The sequence below is a fragment of the Pelodiscus sinensis genome, chromosome 1, assembly GCF_049634645.1.
Source record: "Pelodiscus sinensis isolate JC-2024 chromosome 1, ASM4963464v1, whole genome shotgun sequence".
NCBI lineage: Eukaryota > Metazoa > Chordata > Testudines > Trionychidae > Pelodiscus > Pelodiscus sinensis.
The window spans coordinates 133253089-133275089 of NC_134711.1; the positions used below are offsets into that span (position 1 = coordinate 133253089).

Genomic DNA, 22001 nt, shown 5'->3' on the forward strand with positions numbered 1-22001 from the left:
GTATGTGTTGCTGTCTTTCCTGACCATCCTTCTCTGCAGCACTCTGGATTTGCCTTGGATGTTTCCCATTCATGAATCGAGCCATCCCTGCTATGATAGCAGGTGAAATTTGACCAGACTACAGCCTGAGGTCTGACCCTTCTTTTCCCTTTTGCCAGGCGGTGTAGGGATGATGTGCTCACTGAGTGAACAAGGCAAGCAGCTGGCAGTCCAAGTATCAAACATTTTGGGGATGGATGTGTGTGGCATCGACCTACTGATGAAAGATGATGGCTCATTCTACGTCTGCGAGGCCAATGCAAATGTAGGTTTCATTGCCTTTGACAAGGCTTGTAATCTAGATGTAGCTGGTATCATAGCGGACTATGCCGCTTCTCTCCTTCCCCCCGGTCGCTTGACGCGGCGTATGTCCTTGCTCTCTGTGGTGTCCACGGCCAGCGAGACTAGCGAGCCAGAGCTGGGCCCTCCAGCTAGCGCCGCTGTCGACAATATGAGTGCTAGCTCCAGCTCTGTCGACAGCGACCCTGAGACCACGGAGAGAGAGTTGCTCACCAAGCTCCCGGGGGCTTTATTCAACATGAACCAGCTATTAGCCAATGAGATCAAACTTCTTGTGGAATGATGCCACGTGTAAATACATGACCAACAACACTCTTGTAAATTTTTTTTTAAACCAACTTGCAATGCTGTTTTTCAGAGAAGCTCAGGGAGATGAGGAGAGTGGAGGGGGAGGGAGGGAGGAATTAGATAAGAGTGAGATTAAAAGTCACATATTCTCTGATTGCTGCTCTTACTTTTTAATCCTGCAGAGCATATGATTGATTTAATTTTGGCAGCCAATCTCTAGTCAGTGATAACTAGTTCAAACCCAAATGAGGATTTTATTTATGTGCAGCTGTGGTCCCAAGCTTATTGCAGAACATGTGTATTCATGGGGAGATATTACAGCGCAATTCACACTTTTTTGGATTTAGAATGCTATCTTGCAATTCTCCAAAAGTATCTGTGAACTAATGCAGCTGTGAAGTTTCTCCTTCCTCTTTAAGAACTTGATCTTGTGAATTGCTTGAGTGCCTTTAGCTTCTAAGAGAGCTGAGGGTGTTGAAGGCCTGATCTTTCAAAGGTGCTGAGCATCTGCAGTTCTCATTCACATGAATGGGAGCTGTGAAAAGTTCAGCATCTCTTAAAATCAGCCCATTATGACCTTACAGGATCTGGCCTTAAGTGATGGGGTAGGGACAGGAAACTTGAGCTTTCAGCATAAACCTGCGACTTCTGCCATCTCAGTATTAACTGGCAGCTGTGTGTCCATATTTGTTTTTTAGGGGATTTTTGTTAAATCTGTTGGGTTTTTTATCATTTTAAATCCTGGCTGCAAGGCAGGTGGGTAGAGGAATCAGTCATGTACTCATTCATGGCAGAAGTGGCATGTTTTAACTATTTTTGCACGATTGGAGGAGATAAACAGCATTGTAATGTTCGGTGTACAAAATAATGTTTATCCAATGTGAAAAAGAATTACACTAGTTTAAAACAAATGTGCATTGACTTGTATTTGTTAGTGTTTTAGTCTTTTTGAGAGATAATCTGTTAATGTTCCATTTTTTTTAATACATGCTAGTCCAACACACCGTTCTCTATGCTTGCATCTTTAACAGTGGCCAAAGTGAAAACATCACAACTTATTTAACAAAACACTGACTTGAAGCCTGTAAATCATTATTTTATTTTTGTCATTTTGGGGGGGGGGAAATGTGGTAGGGTGTGGAGGAGGGAAAAGGTTGGTGGAAACCTCAAGGATAAAGCTGAAGTTCATTTATTACCACTAATACTAGGCTTGTATTTTCCATATTGAAAAATGTCTGAACTCTTTTTTGTCAGCTGAGCTCCAAAGCATGGATCCAGGGGAAAAATACACGGTTCTTGGCTTTGGGAAATTGTGCAGAAGATTTAAAAAAAAAAAAAAAAGGCCCAGCTAGAATAAAAATATAAAAGGCCACAAGCAGTGAATAGATGGATCCTGGATCCTGTGTATGTGTGTGTGCTTTGCTTTATTCCTTTTTGGTTTTTGGGCTATTCAGTTTCATTTTTTCGGCTGACTGATTTTCTTTCTTCAGTCCTTCTGGCTGTGCAATTTCTCATTCAACTTGAGCAGTTTTGGGAAACTAAGAACCAAAACAGCAGTGTTAGGTCCAATTTTAAGTCCTCACCTTCCTCCTCCTCACCCCCTGCTTGTTCCTTCCCCTCCTTCTGGGTTCATAAAGCACCACAGATAGGTTGAGAGATGCGCCTCTTTTTAGGGGGGGGGAAAAAAGTAAAACATTCACAACTGAAAAATGGTTTTGTGAAAAGAGGGTTTGGAGGGTGGGTTTGTGTGTGTGCAATGCTGCTGTTATCTGGATACTTTAAAGGAGCATGTCCCATATATCCTCTGAGGCTCTGCGCTTCCCACCTCTGTGGCCCCTTCTCACCTCTCCGCTGCTCTGCTGCTTTACCGTCACTCGAATTAAGCAAACACAGCTCATGGACACTACGGAGAGAGACTTCAAGAGGCAATAAACAGAACAGTATTAACCTGCTTTCATGGAGGTTTGATCATGCTTATTTGTACAGTTTTTTTAATTTTAAAAAGGAATGTAATAAAATGAGGGGGTTTTGTAGAATTAAATATTATTATTAAAAACAAGTGAAAGGTTGATTGTTGATGTTAGCTGATGGAGTGGTCCAGCTGATCCAGCAACTAAAGATGTTTCAACAGTCAAGGTCATCTTTGAAATTTTATTCCTGATCCTTCAAATACACAAGTTATAACAAATTAAAACAAAGGTTTTCACTTCTATAAAGAATCAAAACACTGCAGCATGGGCTATTTCCCACCCAACTTTCTAATTATTGGGTGAGAAAACTCTTCCTCACAGGCTTGCCTCCCCTTATCTGCTTTCTAAAGAGCTATTTTTTCAGTAGTGTTGTGTGTTCCCTTTGAGACCCTGATTGAACCTGCCGTTTTGAACCCTACTTTACTGTACATACTGTTAGCACCTATGGAGGATATAAATGAGGGAGAGCAGACAAGTCAGCTCCATGCCAGCTGGAAGTAATCAGCTAGAGCCTCTGCACTACTGTGTCAGTTAGTAAATATACTATGCTGGTGGAAAGTGGCTGGTAATAGCTATCTGATATGAGCTGTCTTGAGTCCCCTCATTGCTAGAGGGAAAGAGATTGTGGCAGGAGGAACATTTAACGCAGCTCACCTTTTAGAATTTCCTACTTGCCCTTTAGAATAATATAAATTTGTGAAATGGTACATATATTTATTCTGAAACAAGCAAATAGACTATGGATATCATGTTGTGGCTGGCTCCCTTGTGATGAGATGCTCTTGTGTGATTGCTGCTTTTTTTTTTTCTTTTTCCAAGATTGGAGAAAAGTATTTGGGTAGTGCTTGTTATGGAGTAGGATCAGGAGTTAAACCTTTATACACATTCGCGTAGACAGTAATTTTGATATTGCTTATGGAAAGCCTTGCTGAGGATTCAAAGATTTGTCCATTTGAATCAATCTTGTATGTTCCTCCCCTAATCTACCCATTGCCCCATGGTCAGTGGGGAAGAAAAAATGGGTTTCACATGTATGCATGTAATACGCAACTAAAAACTCAAGCCTTTGCTAACCAAGAGATGTCTCATCACATCTAAACACTATATAGCTCAGCACTATGTGCTATACTCTCTTGAGTTCCAAGTCCTAAAGAACACTTTCCACCCTCCAGTACCTTAATAGAGCTAACATTACCTGTCATATTCTGGTTTGGAAGCTAATATTGGGAAAAATGGGTTATCAAAATATGCTGATGGGGTTTATTAAAGAGTTGATACAAATAATCATAGTACATGAGTTAATTAAAAAATAGATTTAAGAGCGGGGAGGGAACCTTGAGTTAGCCAAGCAAGAACTTAGGTTTGCAGAAATAAGTTTCTTAAATTAAACTTGATGGAATTTGTTATCCTGTTGGTAACAGTGATATTTTTGGGGGGTTATGAATTTTTCTGTTATGTGATTTGGTTACATGTTTACAATTCCTTGTTTATCATGAATAATTCTAAATTGTCTGTATGGCTTTGTATATTGTTACGCCTTGTATTATTTTAATTCTTTGATGTGTTTTATAAAATTGCCCCTTTCTGGAATGCTACAATGCTGCGTCTGTAACACATGATGGAAGAGCGATGCTGTGTACTCACATGGACTATTTATTTTTTCGTGTTCCACCCTTCCGAGCTATGTGGTCATACTTTGATGGCTTTTCCCTCCTGCTTCACATTTATAATCTTTCATGTGTGATATTTTGCCCAGGAAACACCTCTGAACTAATCTGTATGTTGGCCAAAAAGAGAGGACATTTCATCAAATTTTTCACTGGACTTTTTAATCTAACACATGAAATCAGTAACTCTTTTAAACCTCCTCTCCTCTTCCTCAAATGCAAAAAGCCCTAGTTGGTTAAATATGTAAGGGGCCTCAAGAGCTTAGAGAGACTTTGTGAAAGCAACCCGTGTATACAATATCTTTCTCATGGCTCACTCTTTTTGAGAAGGTTTATGGGCTATATGGCTGGTGTGAGACACACGATCCACTCCTGTTCTCTCTATGGAATTGTAGGTGCTCAGACAGGTAACCTCTGTTGCTACTGTTTTATTTCCTTCATTTTTAATTTTTCACTGTTCTAGGAATTCCTTTAAAATGTTAACATATTGCAGGATTTATATCCAAGTGTTTGCTGCCTTTTCCTTTTTGTTTTGTTTTGTTTTCTTTTACATCTCTCTTGGCCTTGGAGAGTGTTCCGATGGCGGATCTTAGCCGGTTGTTGGTAATCTCCAAACCCCTTGTGTTCCAGATTTCAGTTGAAATGCTTGGGTTTTTTTCATTTGTTTAAACCAACATCACGAAGCGTAGTGTGGGTTTTGGGTGGACATTGTAATTTTGTTGAACTGAAATTGTTCTATTTTGTGTGCATTATTTTTTCATTTAGAAAAGATGTGTTCTAACAATTCGCACTTTCTTACTGTTCTTTGCAAAACTTTTCAGGAGCCAAAAAAGTCAAACAATCCAGAGAAAAACTTCCCTTCTCCTCTTTTCTGATGGCGAGAGTGAGAGCTTATGAAAAGTCCTTGAGAATGTTCCTTCCTAAACTTTTCTCCCCAGTAATGCAAGCTGGTAAAACAGTAAACGCAGCAGATTGGCAGCGTCCAAAATCGACCTGTTGGCAGGTAAATTCTCTTTCTGCTCCTTCTTTTCTTTTTTTAAACTCTCACGTTTGCCTTTCTTTCTTCCATTTTCCCTGTCCACCCACTAGTTTGATGAAGCTTCTCAAAGGATGTCTTCAGTAATCAGGGTTAGAGAGCAAATCCTGTTTTTATTTCCTCTGCTTGTACAGACAAGATTTCAAGAAACTTCAGGATTTTTCTCTTGCTCTGCTCAGCTGAGCCGCTGCAAGGGTGGATTAAATACCACTGCTGTATCAAAATGATTGGGGGGATGATGCCTAATTGCACACATTCGACCATACTCTTTGTATTTCTATACTTTCTCCTTCCAGTATGCTATTCTGGCTTAAGTTTTTACAGGGTTATGGGGCTTCCCAGGTATACAGTGAGCACAAAGTTTAACAGCATCAATTAGGAGTTGAAATGTATGGAGAACTAGTATTAAAAAGGTTCAATTAGGGTTAAAGTTTTGCAGATATGGTGGACGTGGCAGATGGGAGAATACCTCTGCTAAAGAGAACAACCTCTGGGCTTATTGCATCTGCTTCAGACACTTCTAATGTCCTCCTAACTATAATATCCAAGTATCAACATATAATTTTCTCTTCTGTGGCACCTCCCATCCACTAAAGCATGTTGCACATGTTGACAATTTAACCTCCCAAATCCCTTGTGGGATAGGAAACCCCTGGTTAAACAGGTAGAGGCAGAGGTGAAGTGGGTGTCGGAGCAAGAGTCATTGCAGTGAGAATATGACACTTCAGGCTGACTTACAAGTGCTCACTTTGTATAATTTATTTCTAGGTACACTTGCTCTTCTTTTGAAGATCTTTGTGAATAATTCTTATCTTTATATGTGTTTAAAAATTCTACTTGTGAACTTCTCAATTTGTTTCCTCTGTGCTCTTGAAAAGAACAGTGCTTGTGTGAGCAACAGTACTTAAATAACAGCTTCAAAACAAGACGGGGAATAATTTTAGGTAGAGCCAAATTTTGCTCTGTTACGCTAATCTGAAGTATCAGTGGAATAACCAGATTTTCACTGGCATAACAGAGTATAGAACCTTGTGCCTTTTAATTTTACATGCAAGATAATTGTATAGACCTGTTTGTACTCATATTTCCAATGCTTTTTCCTTTCAGACACACCCACTTCTCTCGTCTCACCACTGGGCAGGCCTTTTCCTTTATTTGTGTATATTTTTGTGAATCAGCTGCTGTAAGACACAATTTAACACTTTCAGGCATGTGGCTGGGTGTCTTCTGTTTTCGGGAAAGATCTGTGGATTTGTATATTCTTTAAAGATAGATTTGAACCCTTCTTCTCTCTCCTGCTCCCTGCCCCTCAATCCCCCTTAAGTTAACTAGATCTTAATTCACCTCTAGATTTTGCAGCTCAGACCCATGGTTATTTTATTTCTTCAAAGTTTTCTTGGTGATAGAAAATGTTAAGCCCTGTAGTTTGTGTAAACAGTCTTTGGTGGGAAACAGAAGAGAAAAGCTGTTGTAGTACACTGAAGCTAATGTGTATATACTATCCCACCCCTCCCTTGTTGTTGGATTGGCTTTCAAAGAGTGATCTTGATATTGCTTGTGTCCAGTGCTATGCAAAAGGTGTTGGGTGAGGGGAGGGTGTTGGAGAAACTTGAATAAGCCTTGGCATCTTAGACAAAGGAATCCCTGTCCTGTGATTATGTGAGTGCTGAACAAGAACTTCTTCTATATGCCCTTATGCTGCAACAGAATAATAAAACTGGTAGGTGGCAGTAGCAGAAGGAGGAACCAATGTGGCTGGGACCCGCAAAACATACAATTCAAGGAGAGATGGATTACAAAATGTTAACTGAAGTAAGGGGGACAGAGGAGAAGGGCAGAGTCCTTGAACTGTCACTTTGAATGGTGAGTGTGATTTTTTACTCAATTCTTTCCTGTCATAGGAATTGTCACAATACAATGGGCGCTTTGGCCCTTCTTGACTAGTGCCATCTGACATTCAGCATCCCAGGTCCAACTGTCTCTGACATGTGCTAACACTTCGATATCTTAGATATCTCAGAGGGAAATAAGCCCCCATAGTACTACTTGTTGTCAAATGCTACACTGTGGAGAACATTTCTTCTTGACCACCAGCCAGAGATCAGACCTGAAGCCACAAGTCTCTCAGCCAGTATGCTTAGCTACTCTGTGTGCTGTTTACTTTATATGAATATATAATCCCTTTCAGGAATCTTTGACTATTAATTTATTATAGCAAACACCACAGGATAAATATGTTTAGCATTTCCCTCTAGTAAAATATTTTCCTTGGTACGTTAAAATCAGTCACGGGTTTTAATCTCAGGTGCTCTCATCAGAGTACTCTGATAGCTTTTCATCCGTTTAGTTTATGTGGGGAGCATTAACTACTTATTTTGTAGCAGCCAGCTAGATGAACTTCTTACTTTTTACAGTTCATGTTAGAATCTGGGATGTCACAGTTATCTCGCTGCACACTGTGGCCACTCAGAATTGTACAGCTACAGTGAAGATCCTCTTTCAGTAGGTGGACAGGTCTCAGCCACTTAAACTGAAGGGCAGATTAGCAGCATAGACGATGACACACAGTTAAGCCATTCTGATTCCTGCCAGTAGAGGGCAGCTGTGAATATACAAGCATTGTTTCCTTAGAAAACCATTTTTCAATATTTAATGTAAGTAGATGTGTTTTTATTTAAGGGGGGAAAGAAGCTCCTTGGGACTTAACACTGTCCCCTCTAACATCGTATTGGTGCATGTGAAACATAAAGTGAAACTAACCTGTCAAGTTCAATGTTGTAGCCAGGTTGGTCCCAGGATATGAGTCCTCTTCTCAAAGGAAGCCTGCAAAACATCTTCCAAAGATGGCCTGGGGAAGTTGTTTATAACTGCTGGACACACAAAAACCATGGACATAAGAGACTCTGTTTTATGGCTCATTATAACAATTTCTAACATACCCCACTGCCTACTATTCTCCTTTGTCCTGTGAGGTGTTAATTGTTCGCTTTATTTAAAGTAGTCTCCTACAACATTTGCCAAATTCTTATGTGTAACCCTTTGTCCCAACTTGCATTTAACTAGAACACTTGGGTTACCTTTTCCACACATCAAATAGATCTATATGTAGCTTGAAAGCTTGTCCCTTCTACCAACAAAAGTTGGTTAGTAAAAGATACTGCTTCACCCACCTTGTCTTGAAATAGTAAGTCAAGTTGGTAAATGAAGTGCAAAAAGCTAAATTGCTTACAAGGTGAAATATGAAACACTCTTCAAAATAATATTTTAATAATTGGTTATAGAATTTATTAAAATACTGGTTATGTGGAATATCAATGTTTTGTATAATAATCAAATATAAGGAATTAATACACCAACAAAAAGAATCCCAACATTGTAGCAAAAAGCTATTGAACTAGGAAGAGATGAAGAACTGAGGCCATTTCAAAATCCATTTTAGGTATTGCTATGCAAATATTAATTACTGCATATGGTACTTAGAATACTGTTAAGTGATAGACACCCTAGGGCTGTGTCTACATTGGCACGATCTTGAGCAAAAGCGACCGCTTTTGTGCAAAAACTTGCTGCCTGTCTACACTGGCTGCGAGTTCTTGCGCAAGTATACTGACATTCTAATGTATGAAATCAGTGTTTCTTGCACAAGAACTATGATGCTCCCGCTCAGGAAGAAGCCCTCTTGCGCAACTGTTCTTGCGCAAGAGGCCAGTGTAGACAGGAAACATGAATTACTTGCACAAGAAACCCCTATGGTTAAAATGTCCATCAGAGCTTTCTTGCACAAGAGCGTCTACACTGGCAACGATGCTCTTACTCAAAAGCACATCTCTTGTGCAAAAGCAAATGCCAGTGTAGATGCTCTCTTCTGGAAGAGTTTTTGCACAAGGACTCTTCCGCAAAAGAGTTCTTGCGCAATATCATGTCAATGTAGATGTAACCTAGAAGTATAGTGGAGAAGGATATTGTGTGGTCTTGATGGAAGAAAAAAGTAAAAGGTGATTACTGGAAACTAACTATTCATTGGCCATGTAAAACAAGGTATAAGGCTATGTCTATACTGTGCTTTTGTAGGTAAAACTTGTTACTCAACCCACATCCCTGACTGACAAAAGTTTTACCAATTACAAGCACTGTTGTAGCTAGCACTTTGTCATCAGGGGATGCTCTCCCACTTTTTATTGGGGGTGTTATTTTGTCACCGAAAGAGCTCTCTCCGGCCCACAGAGAGCAACTACACTGCATGCCTTACAGCAGCAAGGCTTTAGCAGCACACAGCTATGCCGATGTAAACTATGCAATGTAGATTTAGGCCACATCTATATTTGCGGGAAGATGAATGCTGTGGCGATTAATATTCTATTGTTATAAAAACTTGCTAAATCGAATGCTGAAGGTGCCACATTGACCATGGTGCTCCTTGCTGTCACAAGGAGTAAGGGAAGTCAATAGAAGTGTTTCTCCCATCGACCTGCTGTGGGAATGGCACCAAAGTTCAGCATTAGGTACATTGACTCCAGCTACATTATTTACATAGCTGGAATTGCATACCTTAAGTTGACCTTCCCCTGAAGTATAGGCCTGGCGATACGCTATCATTCAGCCTGATAATATCCATGTTTGTCTGTCTCCCTTCCAGGCAGAAAGACAAAATTTGAGTGGGGGCGGTGAGAAGAAAGAAATGGGAGGGAGGGTCACATCTTGTTCATGGCGTAAGGGAGGGGATAGTGAGGGATACAGGAAGTCCCTGAAATCAAGGCATTGTAAGAAGGCATATAGAGCTTGTAGGGGATGAAGGGAGGCAAGGAGTCCCTGGCATGTGCAGTGCACTCAGCCGTCAAAAGCAACAACATGTATGATCCTTTCATTATAATGAATGCTTTATAGATTTATACCATAACTCACTTTATTTGGTTTCTAAATCAAGTACATGAGAAGTAACTTGTAAAATGTGCAGCCTGACTTCTAAAATAGCTCTGGTATTAACTAGCAAAACGGTGTTCTGTTGCTTATTCAACCAAAATGTCTTAAAGACCAAAAGGTTCTTGAAATTATAGTGCATTGATATGGCAGAAATATTACGTAAATGTGAATGTAATGCATAATACAGAGTTGTAGCTTTTTTTCTTTAGTAAGACTATCCACTGTTCACTTAAATACTAGGAGAAAACCTTGTTTGCTTTCCTTATCTGAGCAGTCCCATCAAAACTATCTGGAGTATTTATTGTGTGGAAAATTAAGCAGCATTTGACCTGAGGTCATTGCAGAGGGCACAAGAAGCTTGGTCTAGGTGCAAATTGGAAACGTGTTTTGAGTACAGATTTGAAAAGAGTTGTGTTCAGTGAAGAGAGACACAAATACAGTTCTAGAGGATAGAGAACTGTAGAGCAGAAAGCTCTTTATTTCAGTGTCTTGACTGTAAAGACATCAGATTGTGATAGTCCAGGCAAGCGGAGTCAAAAAGCACAGGTGAATGTTTCAGCAGCAGTGGAGTCAAGATAGTCAAATGGAATCCAGTCAACCTTAAAGCTCCCCAATTGTGTGTTGAGAGAAAGAAAACAAAAAACAAACCTCCCTCCCCTGTGGAAAATACTTTTTGGTTTTTACAAGTTTGAGGAAGAAAACAGATTGCAGTGGATCTGAGGATTAGCATGATGCAGGAACCAGTGGACCTGTCCAGACACAGATCGTTATTCTGGTCAAAACTGCTGCCATGTTTCTCATAGTAAAATGTCAGTTTTTTACCTCAAGTGGGAGTGGAACAGGAAAACAGAGAGGTGTGAGGAAGGCAAATCCTTCTGAGAAGAATAGTCAGTCTCCTAACCCAAAATGTATGTCAGTCTTATAACAAGGAGCCTACCAGATTCACAGTCAATTCTAGTCTTATTTCACAGTCACAGGATTTTAAAAACTGTAAATTTCATTATTTCCGATATTTAAATCAGAGCTGTCATAGTTTTGTAATTGTAGGAGGTCCTCGCCCAAAAGAGGATTGGGGGGGTTGCAGTTTGTCACCCTTATTTCTGCACTGCTGCTGGCAACAGTGCTGCTTTCAGAACTGGCTGATTGGAGAGTGGTGGCTGCTGACTAGGAGCTCAGCTCTGAAGGCAGAGCTACAGCAAGCAGTAGCGGTAAAGAAAGGGCATTGCCACCCTTACTTCTGCACTGGTGTGGGTGGGACACTACCATCAGAGCTGGATGTCTAGCCAGCAGCCACCACTCTACAGCCATCCAGCTCTGATAGTGGGTCAGAAGTAAGGGTAGTTATACCATGATCTATCTACAATAACCTTGTAAACCCCCCTCGACTGTCTTTTGAATCAGGACCCCCAGTTTGTGAAATGTTGGTCTCTGTGAAATCTGTATAGTTCAGAGCAGTAGTTCACAAACTTTAGGAAGTTGAGGATCCCTACTTTGATTTACAGTCAAGCCCTTCTGCTTGACCCAGGACCTGCCCCCTTTCCTGAGGCCATGCCACTACTCAGGCCATTTTTTGCTCGCTGCTCACTTTTACCAAGCTGAGGCAGAGTTTGGGGTTCATGAGAGGTTGTCAGCTCTGGGAGGGAGTTGGGGTTCAGGAGAAGGTTTGGGGTGCACACTCTGGGAAGAGTGTTGGTGTGTGGGAGGGAGATGTGGGGTAAAAGTACACAAAAGACCAGACTTCATGGTCTGAGACACATTTTTTTCTTGACTGTGAATTTGTTAGAGCCCTACTCAATGCATCTCCAGCAAAGTTGTCTGGGGAGATGTGGATAAGGGCAAGGCTTTAGGTAGCCATTTTAGGTGTTCAGCAAAAGCTTCTGAGATGCAAGAAAAGTGAGGATTAGATTAACATTTTTCTCACTTTTTTGCATGGCAACATCTGTCCAGTCTGTTTTCCCATCAGATGCAGCAGAGAGCACAGTGTTTACTGCAACCCCCTACTGGTAAAGAGATCCAAGAAGGGATTGAAATGGTTTGTATTTCTTTTCATAGAGTCGAGAAGGGGAAAGAGGTGCATTCATGAAAAGGGGTGGGGCTTCATTGGATTTTTTTCTCTCCTTTCCCCCCACCTCCATGCTGCGCGCCTGCATGGATTAAGCTGGGACAAAGAGTGGCATTTACATTGTGCTGAAGCAGGGCATTGTCAGGGTATTTCTCCATTTTCCTTTTGTTCTCTTCAGAAACCCTCTTTTTTTCCTCTCTATAGAATGTCAGTTAAAAATACAGGGGTTGGGTGGGGTGACAGAGGGAATGGAGACAGTTGCTGTTAGCAAATCAAATCAAAACTCTTAAATGGCATGACAAGCGATACAAGCGTTGTCAAAGTATACATACAGCTCCTTTGTTACTGTACTTTAGAGGAGGGTCAGCATATTGGACATTTGTCCTGGAGAGGGCTTAATAAAAAGATGTCAATGGGTTTCGGCCTCTATGTCTAATTAGTGGTATTGGTCATTTCTGATTTGGTGGCAAGTTGCTATATAGGAAAGAAAGAAATAGCATCTCTAGGATATGCAGAGGTTTCTCTTTGCTCTAGCACTGTACTTGGCGGGAGGGAGAACAATGTTTTTTCACTTCACTGCTCATTCCCAGTCTGGAATTTCTCTCCTATAGGGAGCAGAGTGGGAAGGAGGAGGGAAACCTGGATACATCTTTGGTAAGCAGTAATTTTGCCTGTGAAATAAAATGCAGGTTTCCAGTCTGATTCCAATCCTGCACTCAGTGATATTTCCGAGAGAGAATCAGACTTGCTGGTTAGTAAGGGAGGAAGAGAAACAGAAGGAGGAGGAAGTTGAAAGTGCTCTATGCCTTGAATAACTGCATCCTTTGTGGCTGGCTTTTTATAGCTTTCTGGTGTGGCTGTGTATATGTCTTACTAAAGGAATGGCTGGCTGCCGAAATCCCTCTGCTTTTGAGAGATGAGTTCAGTTGGGGAGAGGATTAGACTAAATGGTACCTAACTAAAACCTACCAGTTAATTCAATTTTAGGGCTTGGCAAGACTAAGACAAAAGATGTTTTTCTTTTTTAAATGTTAGCTAAAAAGTTTTAATTATATTTTCAAATGTCTATAGAATAGGCAAGTTGTATTTTAACATGTTAGCTGGTAAAGGTGAACTCCCAGGTGGGGTTTTAACACCTACTAAAATACACCTTGCCTAATCTACTCGAGATTTAAAATATTTTAGCTAATGTTTTAAAAATTTACTTTTTACACTAGTCTAGGCATATCCTTTCAAATACTGGGGAAAAAACGGAATCCTGTGGCACCTTAGTGACTAACAATTATTAGGGCATGAGCTTTCATGTGTAAAACCCACTTCATCAGATGAATTGGAGTGGAAATTACAGAGGCAGGGAGGGTATAAATAAGAAAAGAAAGAAGTTACTTATCATGTATAGGACCAGTATTAATGATGCCAATTAAGTCTTGGTCTGGTCTACTCTAGAGATTTAAAATATTTTAGCTAACATTTAAAAAAGAAAACAATTAAATATTGGCCTCATTAACACTGGCTTTGCACTTAATAAGCAACTTCCTACTTTATACACGCTGCTCTGCCTCTGTATTTTCCACCCCAGTTCATCATGAAGTGGGTTTGACCCACAAAAGCTTACCTGTTAGTCTCTAAGGTGCCACAGGATTCCTCATTTTTTATTTTTTTTTCCAGATAGACTAACATGGCTGCCTGCTAAGATCTTTCAAATGCTGTCATTTAAACTTTTCTGCCCCCTGTGAATGACCATATTCATTTCTCAAAGGGAAATGTTAGAGTCCAAACTTTACTTAGTCTTCTTGAATGTTTAATTTGTGCTGAGTACAATGGCAAGGGGTAGTTCTGTTTTGGGATGCACTACAAAAATGGTTCTTTGAATTTGCAGAGCACTAGTAATATATAACTGCCACAGAGAAAGGCAGCAGTTTTCAGACATTGTTTTTTTTAATGTGATCCTGTATCATTTACCATATATATTGCATTTATATAGCAATGTTATATCCTTGGCTTGAACTACAGCAATATGATGGACTTACATTTTGTGGTTTGGAGGCAAACTAGAATCAAGTTGATAATAGCTACTGTTTTATGGTATCATAAAAAGATGTGTATAGTCAGTGCCCAGGGGGATTATTAGTTCTGAGTCTGTTATATGAACTCTTTGTATTATCTGATGGAATCTTTGACAAATTGTGTCTTGATTCAAGTTTGACAAGGAGAAGGATGCGGTTGTGCTTCAAATCACTTGGACTAAGAGTTGGAAATCCTGGGTTCTGTTCCTTCCTTTGCCACAAACTTGTGTCCTCTGGGGGAGTCATTCAATTTCACTAAGCAGGCTTCCTCTACCATTCACAAAGGAAGAAAGTGGGGGGAATGATGGATACTGACTCCATCATGTGTGTGGTCTGAGACTTAATTCACTAAGAAGTACATCTTCTTAGTAGTATTATTGCCTAGATAAATAAACAAGAAGTGCTGTAGAGCATAGCTCCATGACCCGGGAAACCTAAAACTTCAGCAGAAAGAGGGCAATGGGTAGTACTCGGGGGGAGGGGGCACGTGCGTGCACACACTAGCTCCACTTTTCGATGTTTTAATGCAGTTGTGGGGTAGAGTTCAAGAGTGTTTGCGATAGCAGTGTGTCTGTGGTGGGGGATAGGAAGACAGCTGTGGCTCTGCTTCATTGCCTTTTTGTATAAGAATAGGATTCCCTCCAGTGTCCTGCAAAGTTTGTCAACACTTTGATGGGGAATATGCTGCATCACTCAGTCTCCACTCTCTCCTACAGGTATTGGCCTTTTGCTGCAGTTGTATTTTATGCACACAACTTGCAATACACACTAGATTCATTAGGAAAATAGTCAAGATGAATTGCTTAAATTTTTTCAGGGGAGTGAGAATACCATACAGCCCCAGCCATCTGACAAACATATGTACGATAGATTTCACACCAGCATTCTAATTACCTTCCTCTCCATCTGTGGGTCAGCGTATGAGATAAGTAGCCCAAAATCACAGTCTGCTGTAGGAAGCTTTTGTACCCCTTCCTGAATGCCAGAAATGTTTGTCTTCATGTGCCCGATTCTGAGGCTTTGTCAGTGGGAGAGCCAGGAATAGAGAGATTGCCGTTTGACCCTGCTAGATTTTTACACAAATTTCTCTCCATATGAAATGTTTCTGCAGGAATGTAATGCTGGTGAAAGATGCTGGATCAGCTGCCCAAGGGATTGACATCCTCTATCCACAGGACAGGTAACACACAGGCACCAGTGGTCAAACTTTGGGCATGCAGCCTCCACTGCACTTTACCCCCTGTGGGGAAGGGAACTTCCTTCAGGTTAAGAGGGAAGTTTGATCTACATGGCCAATTTAGTCCCTGGCATGTCTGCTGAGACTGCCAATTGCAGTGGTGGTTTTTGTATTGCCTTCTTGAACTTCTGTTTGTACAGTCTCCTTGGTGAGAATAATTTTCTGTGGTTTATTTCTCTAGGTTTTGTGAAGCGGCAAAGAGATCTTCCTTTCACCTTTTACCCTCTCGATAATGAAGGGAGAGGAGAACAGCACTGTATAGATGTGAGATAATAGCCAGAGTTTCAAGATGAGATGACAGCAGCCACATTGACGCTGCCTTTGTAACATGGAAAAATTAAATAAAAGTGTTGTAAATTGTAACTTACAGAAGTATGAGGTTATTTTCAGTAGCTGTTTCTCTGTAAGCTTATTCTCTTCCTCTGCCTTGTGATTAACTTTTCAGTGTGTCAGCTGACATAGAAAATGTGGTGACCTCATAGCACTAGTGTGGTAAAGACAGAAATGTACAGCTAACTCCAAATTCTCTATCCTATATCTTTTAAAATATCTGGTATTTCCCCTGCACATTTCATTCTAAAAGGCTTTATGGAGTGGGTATGGGGTAGAGCTGGATGACCCCGAAATGCTTTAGAAACCAAACATCACTTTTCCAGTTTTATCAGATCTTTGCTATAAATCAACAAAACCATAATACAAACCAGAGTGTGTGTACGTGCACTATTTCTGTCCACAGGGCAGTCAGAACTGCTCAGCTGTGTGTCATAGGTCACGTATTGCTGACCCCAAATGAAAATTCTTAGATCATGTATTGGTGATACCAAATGATTAGATTAGAGTAGAATATACTACTTATTACATCTTTTTCATGTGATAGGAATGTGTGTTAAAAAAACAACCTGAGATGTTAAATATATACATTCTGAACATTTCCCCATGATAGAAAACTGCAAGATATTAGTAAAAATACAATATATAAGAAGAAAAGTACATTTTGACTACTGCTTAATTTATAACTTGCCTTTGGAAAGTTTTAAAAATGTGTTACAAAGATTGAAGCAAATTTATGAGAGATCTAATTTGACACAGTCAATGAACGCTCTTCACTCCTGTTAAAAGTCAAGAACTTCAGTTTCACATCTCTCCAAAGAAGGCTTTGCAAAACACCATAAGGATTGTCAAAATTAAGCTCTGTACCAAAGACTGAAAGACCTTTGCTTGAGAACTTCTGGAAATGCAAATCTAGAGTCAAACTTAGGTGTCTTAGTTGATAGCCACTGCCCTAGGATGACACAAGAAAGAAGCAGTGCCTGTTGAGGACCTAACAGACTAAAAGGGCTTTTAAGGTTAAAACTAAATACTTGCATGCAATGTTGCTCCTGCACCCTCTCTCGTGGCCGCACACTGCACCCTCCCTTGCTCTTGTTCCCTTCCCCTGGTCATACACCCCACTCCCAGCCTACTTCTGCACCCACCTCGCACCCAAACCTCGCACCCTCACCTCTTGTACCCCACCTTCCGCCCAGATCCTGCACCCCATCCCTATTCCGCTCACTGGTAGCCCTGCCTCTCTACACTGAACCCTTCATTTTTATCCCCACCCCAGCGCCTAAGGGGGTCCACAAAATCCACTAACTTTGGTACCCCAGAAAAATAAATCTGGCCTATTAGAAACCCTGAACCTCAGTCCTCTTTGTTCTTTCCCCTCGCCTTGTGGGGCTGGTGTGCCAAAGGAGTGAGGTTTCTGAATTGAGGGTTGGGGATTTTGGGAGGAGTTTTTTTGCTTCTCACGTGTGATCCCCAACTGATTTTTCGGTGGGTCGGAACCAAAAAAGTTTCCTCATCCCTGACTGACAAAGAAAACTGAAGCCTTATGTGTTGGACATAAATTAATATTTTACTTTATTTAAAATGAAGTTTGATAAACTAACACGAGAAAGTTAAAAGGCTTAATCTGTTTAATAATCTAAATTAAACCATTCTCCCTAGCTACAGCACTAACAAAATGGCTCTGGCATAATTATATAATTAATGGTGAGTTTCCTTTAGCAACTGGTAATCCGCGGAAATGTTTGCATTCAGCCAGATGGTTCACGGACCAAAAAGTTTGAGAACCACTGGAATAGACTGTATTCAGCAGTACTGCCTGAAGGAAGGGGCATCTGGTAAGGAGCCAAGACATTTAGGGTCTATTCTTATCTCAGCCAGTGATTTGCTGTGTGTTCTCAAGCCAGTTGTTTAATATCTTCATGCTTTGGTTTCCCCTTGTGAAAAATGGGAAGTAATTACATTTGGCTACTCATGTGAAGTACTTGTGAGACATGTGGATCATTCATTCTGGCCGAAAAATAGGCTGTTTCACTGACTTATTATATATATTGAATGTCCATCTACAGGACTTGACAGGGAATTACACAACTAAACAATTTAAAAAACTTTATTAGCAGATTTATGCACAAATTGAATCTGTGTTAAATTATATATAGAGAGAGCAATAGATAATGCTTGTGCCTTTAAGATTAAAATAGCATCATGCTTCCCTGTGACTAACACTGCAACTTCTCTTTGTGCACACACGTGCTAACCAACATGTGGGAAGGTGGTTCTGAAAAGAAAACGTAGGATCTCTAGGGCTGTATTTTATGATCATCCAAAGATGGGTGTTCCTATTGTACAGTGCTCCTAGCAGCAGGATTGCCACATAGTACAGATTTGCTAAAGAGTGCTAATTATTGAATCAGAAATGTACTTTATGTGTATCCCTTATATCAGTGATTTTCAACCTTTAGTCTAAGATTTCCAAAGGGATCTGCACTTCCATTTAAAATTTTTTAGGGATCTGCAAATGAAAAAAGGTTGAAAATCACTTCCCTTAAATATCCCCTCCAAATACTGACCAGTTTCATCCCACTTCAAGGTGCATCTAAACTGCACCATTATTCCAGTAAAACAATACTAGTGTCCATGCAGCAATTGCATTATTTTGAAAGAAAATCGAAATAATGGATGGCTTTTTCCAACGTTGGTAAACCTCATTCCACGAAGAATAACACATCTTCCGAAAAAGCTACACTCCATTGCTGCTACGTCAAAATAGATCCTCACTAGCGCCCCCCAGTGCCTCCTGCAGCTCTAAATCGAGGTAGTGTGTCTACATTAGGGGATCCTCTCCAACTAATTTGATGGCTTCCCTGTAGTGTGGACACACTCTATTTTGAAATAAGCTATTCCGGAAAATATCTATTTCTGAAATAAGCTTGCAGTGTAGACATACCCTCAGCGGATGAACTTTTTGGAGGCAATGAGACTCTATTCTCCCAGTTTGCCTTGAGGTGATATGGGTCAAGATGTACTAATATGAGTCAGTAGTGAAATCTATTGCCAGCTCTCTGACTTGACTTAAAAACCCTTTTGCAATATATATCAGGAACGTCTTTTTGCAACTTGGCTGTAGCAATCACACCCTGCCACTTTACAACTTTGACTTCATGGATTATTTGTTCCTCTTATTCTTGGTCTTTGTGTATTAATTAAATGTCAGTGGAAGCTAGAAATGTGATTTTAATATGTAGAGTCACTATAGAAGTATCTGCAATCTGCAGCTGTTTGTGTTGGAACACATGCCCAAAACAACATCCTTGACTACTAATATCAAGAATGGCCAGTAGTGGCCATTTTAAGTCAATTGCAGCTTCCTTGGAATTTCTCTGGGACTTGCCCCTTTTTTTTACTGCTCTTACTCACTAGCCCTATTTGCTTTCTCCAGTCTGGTTTCAGCTGCCTGCTTTCCCACCCTTTCCAAATCACAGTGGCTTATTCATATTTGCTGTTCAATGGCTATTGACAGCCGCTCTTTGATATTCAAATTAATTCCCCAAAAGGCCTATTGTCATTTTTCAAGTGGAAAGCGAGATTTCTTGTTTAGACATTAAACATTCCCTTTTAGGAATGTGAAGCCCAAATGCAGAATCAGTGAGCAGCTAGTAAAGTGAAATGGAGCTGTCTAGATCCTTTGCCAGAATGTTGTGAAGTAACGAAGTTAGAACACTGAATCAATGCTGAGAAAAGTAAGTGAGACCATGGCTTCATCAAAGGGGGTTTCCCATGTGATCCCTTTCCTTGCTACTTGGCTCTCAAATTTTCATTCTGTCAATTCCCACAAGGAACTGGTCAGCTGTAGTTCGAGTCCTGCTATGCCGTTAAATGAGTGTCTTCTGCCCCATTTTACTTGTGATCCTTGGCATTCTTCCCTTGGTTGGTGAGGGAACGACACACTGTGGCCTGTTCTATAATTGAAAAGCTCTGGTATAAACAATCTCAGAGGGATAGCCACATTAGCCTAAAACTTATGGTCCTGTAGCACCTTAGAGACTAACAAAGGCTGTGTCTAGACTGCAGGGTTTTTTTGAAAAAAGCCTTTTTTTCGAAAAAACTTCACCTGCATCTAGACTACAGCCGCGTTCTTTCGAAATTAAATCGAAAGAACGTGGCTTTTCTTTCGATGGCGGTAATCATTTCACGAGGAATAACGCCTTTTTTCGAAAGTGTTCTTTCAAAAAAAGGCGTTCTTGAATGCAAACAGGGCTTTTTCGAAACAGAGCATCCAGACTGCCTGGGTGCTCTCTTTCAAAAAAGCAGCTCACTTTTTCGAAACAAAAGGTTCCAGTCTAGACACTCTTTCGAAAGAGGCTTTTTCGAAAGATTCTTTTGAAAAAGCCTCTTTTGAAAGAGGCTTGTAGTCTAGACATACCCAAAGATATATAAATAGCATCATTAGCTTTTGTGGGAACAACCACTTCTTCAGATCACAAATAAACAGTATAAACTGGTACAAATTTCTGCTGCGCTCCTGAATCTGTACAGCTCTTCATTCCTCTCCAGTGGAGCTCTTGTCATAAACAAAACATAGTGGGGTGGAGATGCTGAACTTGTTAGCACAAGCTTTGGAAAACATTACTTTAGCTGGCTTGCCTTCCCAGCTGTGTATGACAGAAGCAGACAGTTGTGCTTTAACCACTGCCCTTTCTCTGGATCAGTTTCATCCATTGCCTTTTGCTCTGTCATCTTCTTCCTGGTTTAACAAGTTGAGGGGAGTGGGAGTTTCTTGTTGCAGGGAACAGCACAACACTGGAGACTCCAGTGACCTGGTGACCAGGAGACCCAGCTTGGAGGGCACAGACGGTTCTGGCCAGAGGGAGGACAATGGGCTGCGAAGAGGAGACCTTGGTGACCTGCTCAGCTGACTCCAGCCAGGGAGAACAAAGGATGGAGGAGAGGAGGTGGAGAAGAGAGGGGCCCAGGCGACCCTGTTTACCTATATAGAAGACAATGGATAAGGTGGGGGGGGATATTGGAGGCTCAGCTAGAGGAAGGGGGTTGCTGAACGGGACAGGGAGAGAGCAGGCAGAGCCCACTTGGCTACAGGGGATACTTAGATGTGCAGGGCTGGAGGGAGGGATGGACAGAGATCCTATACTTAGTTCAAAGCTTAATAAACCCTCCTATTTAATACTGGCTGAGAGTAGCTCTGGTCTGGAGAACAGGGCTGCACTATTCCCTCTGGGAGTGGAGGCCCCAGAGGTCCAGAGGGAGTGGACCTTCTCTCCCTCCCCCCCTAGGGGCTCCCAGCAGAGACAGTGCTTCTCGGGGCCTTCCACCTATCTCAGAGGTGGATGGCTGGACCCCTATGGGGGAGAGAACTTCCCGAGAAGGGGCTGTTGCACTGGAGGGGTTTGTTCCACTTGGGGACCGACTGGTCGAGCGTGGGCACGACTGTGAGCCTGTAAAAATGTGGTAGCAGTAGATGGCTTGGGGTGCACTCTGTGCACTGTTGGCTGTGGGCGCAGGTGCTTTGCAGTGAGTGGCTGCCAACGAGAAACGAGGGCATTGAAGGAACCAACAAGGGAATGGCTTATGTGCTAAGGATATTAAGAAGCAAGTATTTGGCTAATCATGTAGCCAGTACAGCTTTTATTGACTACACAATTAATTGATAAGGGGAGGTGCTCTGCAGAGCCATAGTGGGGATCGCTCCTGGAGCCCATGTGAGGGGATTGGTCAGTTCCGGCTCATACCAGCTCCGGCACTGCTGCAGCCCTGCATTTTAAATGTAGTAAGAGCCTGGCAGCTCTTACTACATTTAAAATACAGATCCACAGCGCAGGTGGCTGACCTGTCTCATGATGGCTCTGGGACCACTGCGGTTCTGCCTCCCACCCACCCCCATGTGGAGACAGTGCTGGAGGGAACCAGCTTTTAAGCTAGCTCCCCTCAGCACCGGCTTCTGTTCCTCTCCCTCTTGCTGCCTCTGAGAAGCAACAAGGGTGGGGGAAACAAGTAGTCAGGGAATGGACTTTGACTCCCTGAGAAGCCTAGGCTCATCAGGAAGTTATTACTCGAGTAGTTGCTTACATCCC

At 41.4% G+C, this 22001-nt stretch overlaps 1 protein-coding gene across 18 annotated transcripts in view; it reads left to right on the top strand.

Moving 5' to 3' along the window:
- Nucleotides 1–15948, top strand: part of RIMKLB (ribosomal modification protein rimK like family member B) — an 89647-nt gene extending 73699 nt beyond the window's left edge. The window contains exons 7-11 of one of the 18 annotated variants that reach the window (XM_075902205.1): nucleotides 159–7163; nucleotides 12184–12252; nucleotides 12894–12936; nucleotides 15460–15528; nucleotides 15767–15948. In XM_075902205.1, the coding sequence (XP_075758320.1) occupies nucleotides 159–622 (464 nt within the window). In that variant the 3' untranslated portion in view covers nucleotides 623–7163; nucleotides 12184–12252; nucleotides 12894–12936; nucleotides 15460–15528; nucleotides 15767–15948. Of the gene's footprint in view, nucleotides 1–158; nucleotides 15529–15766 lie in introns of all 18 variants that reach the window. The other 17 variants (XM_075902165.1, XM_075902184.1, XM_075902179.1 and 14 more) reach the window with 17 other exon arrangements.
- Nucleotides 15949–22001: the final 6053 nt, after the last annotated feature.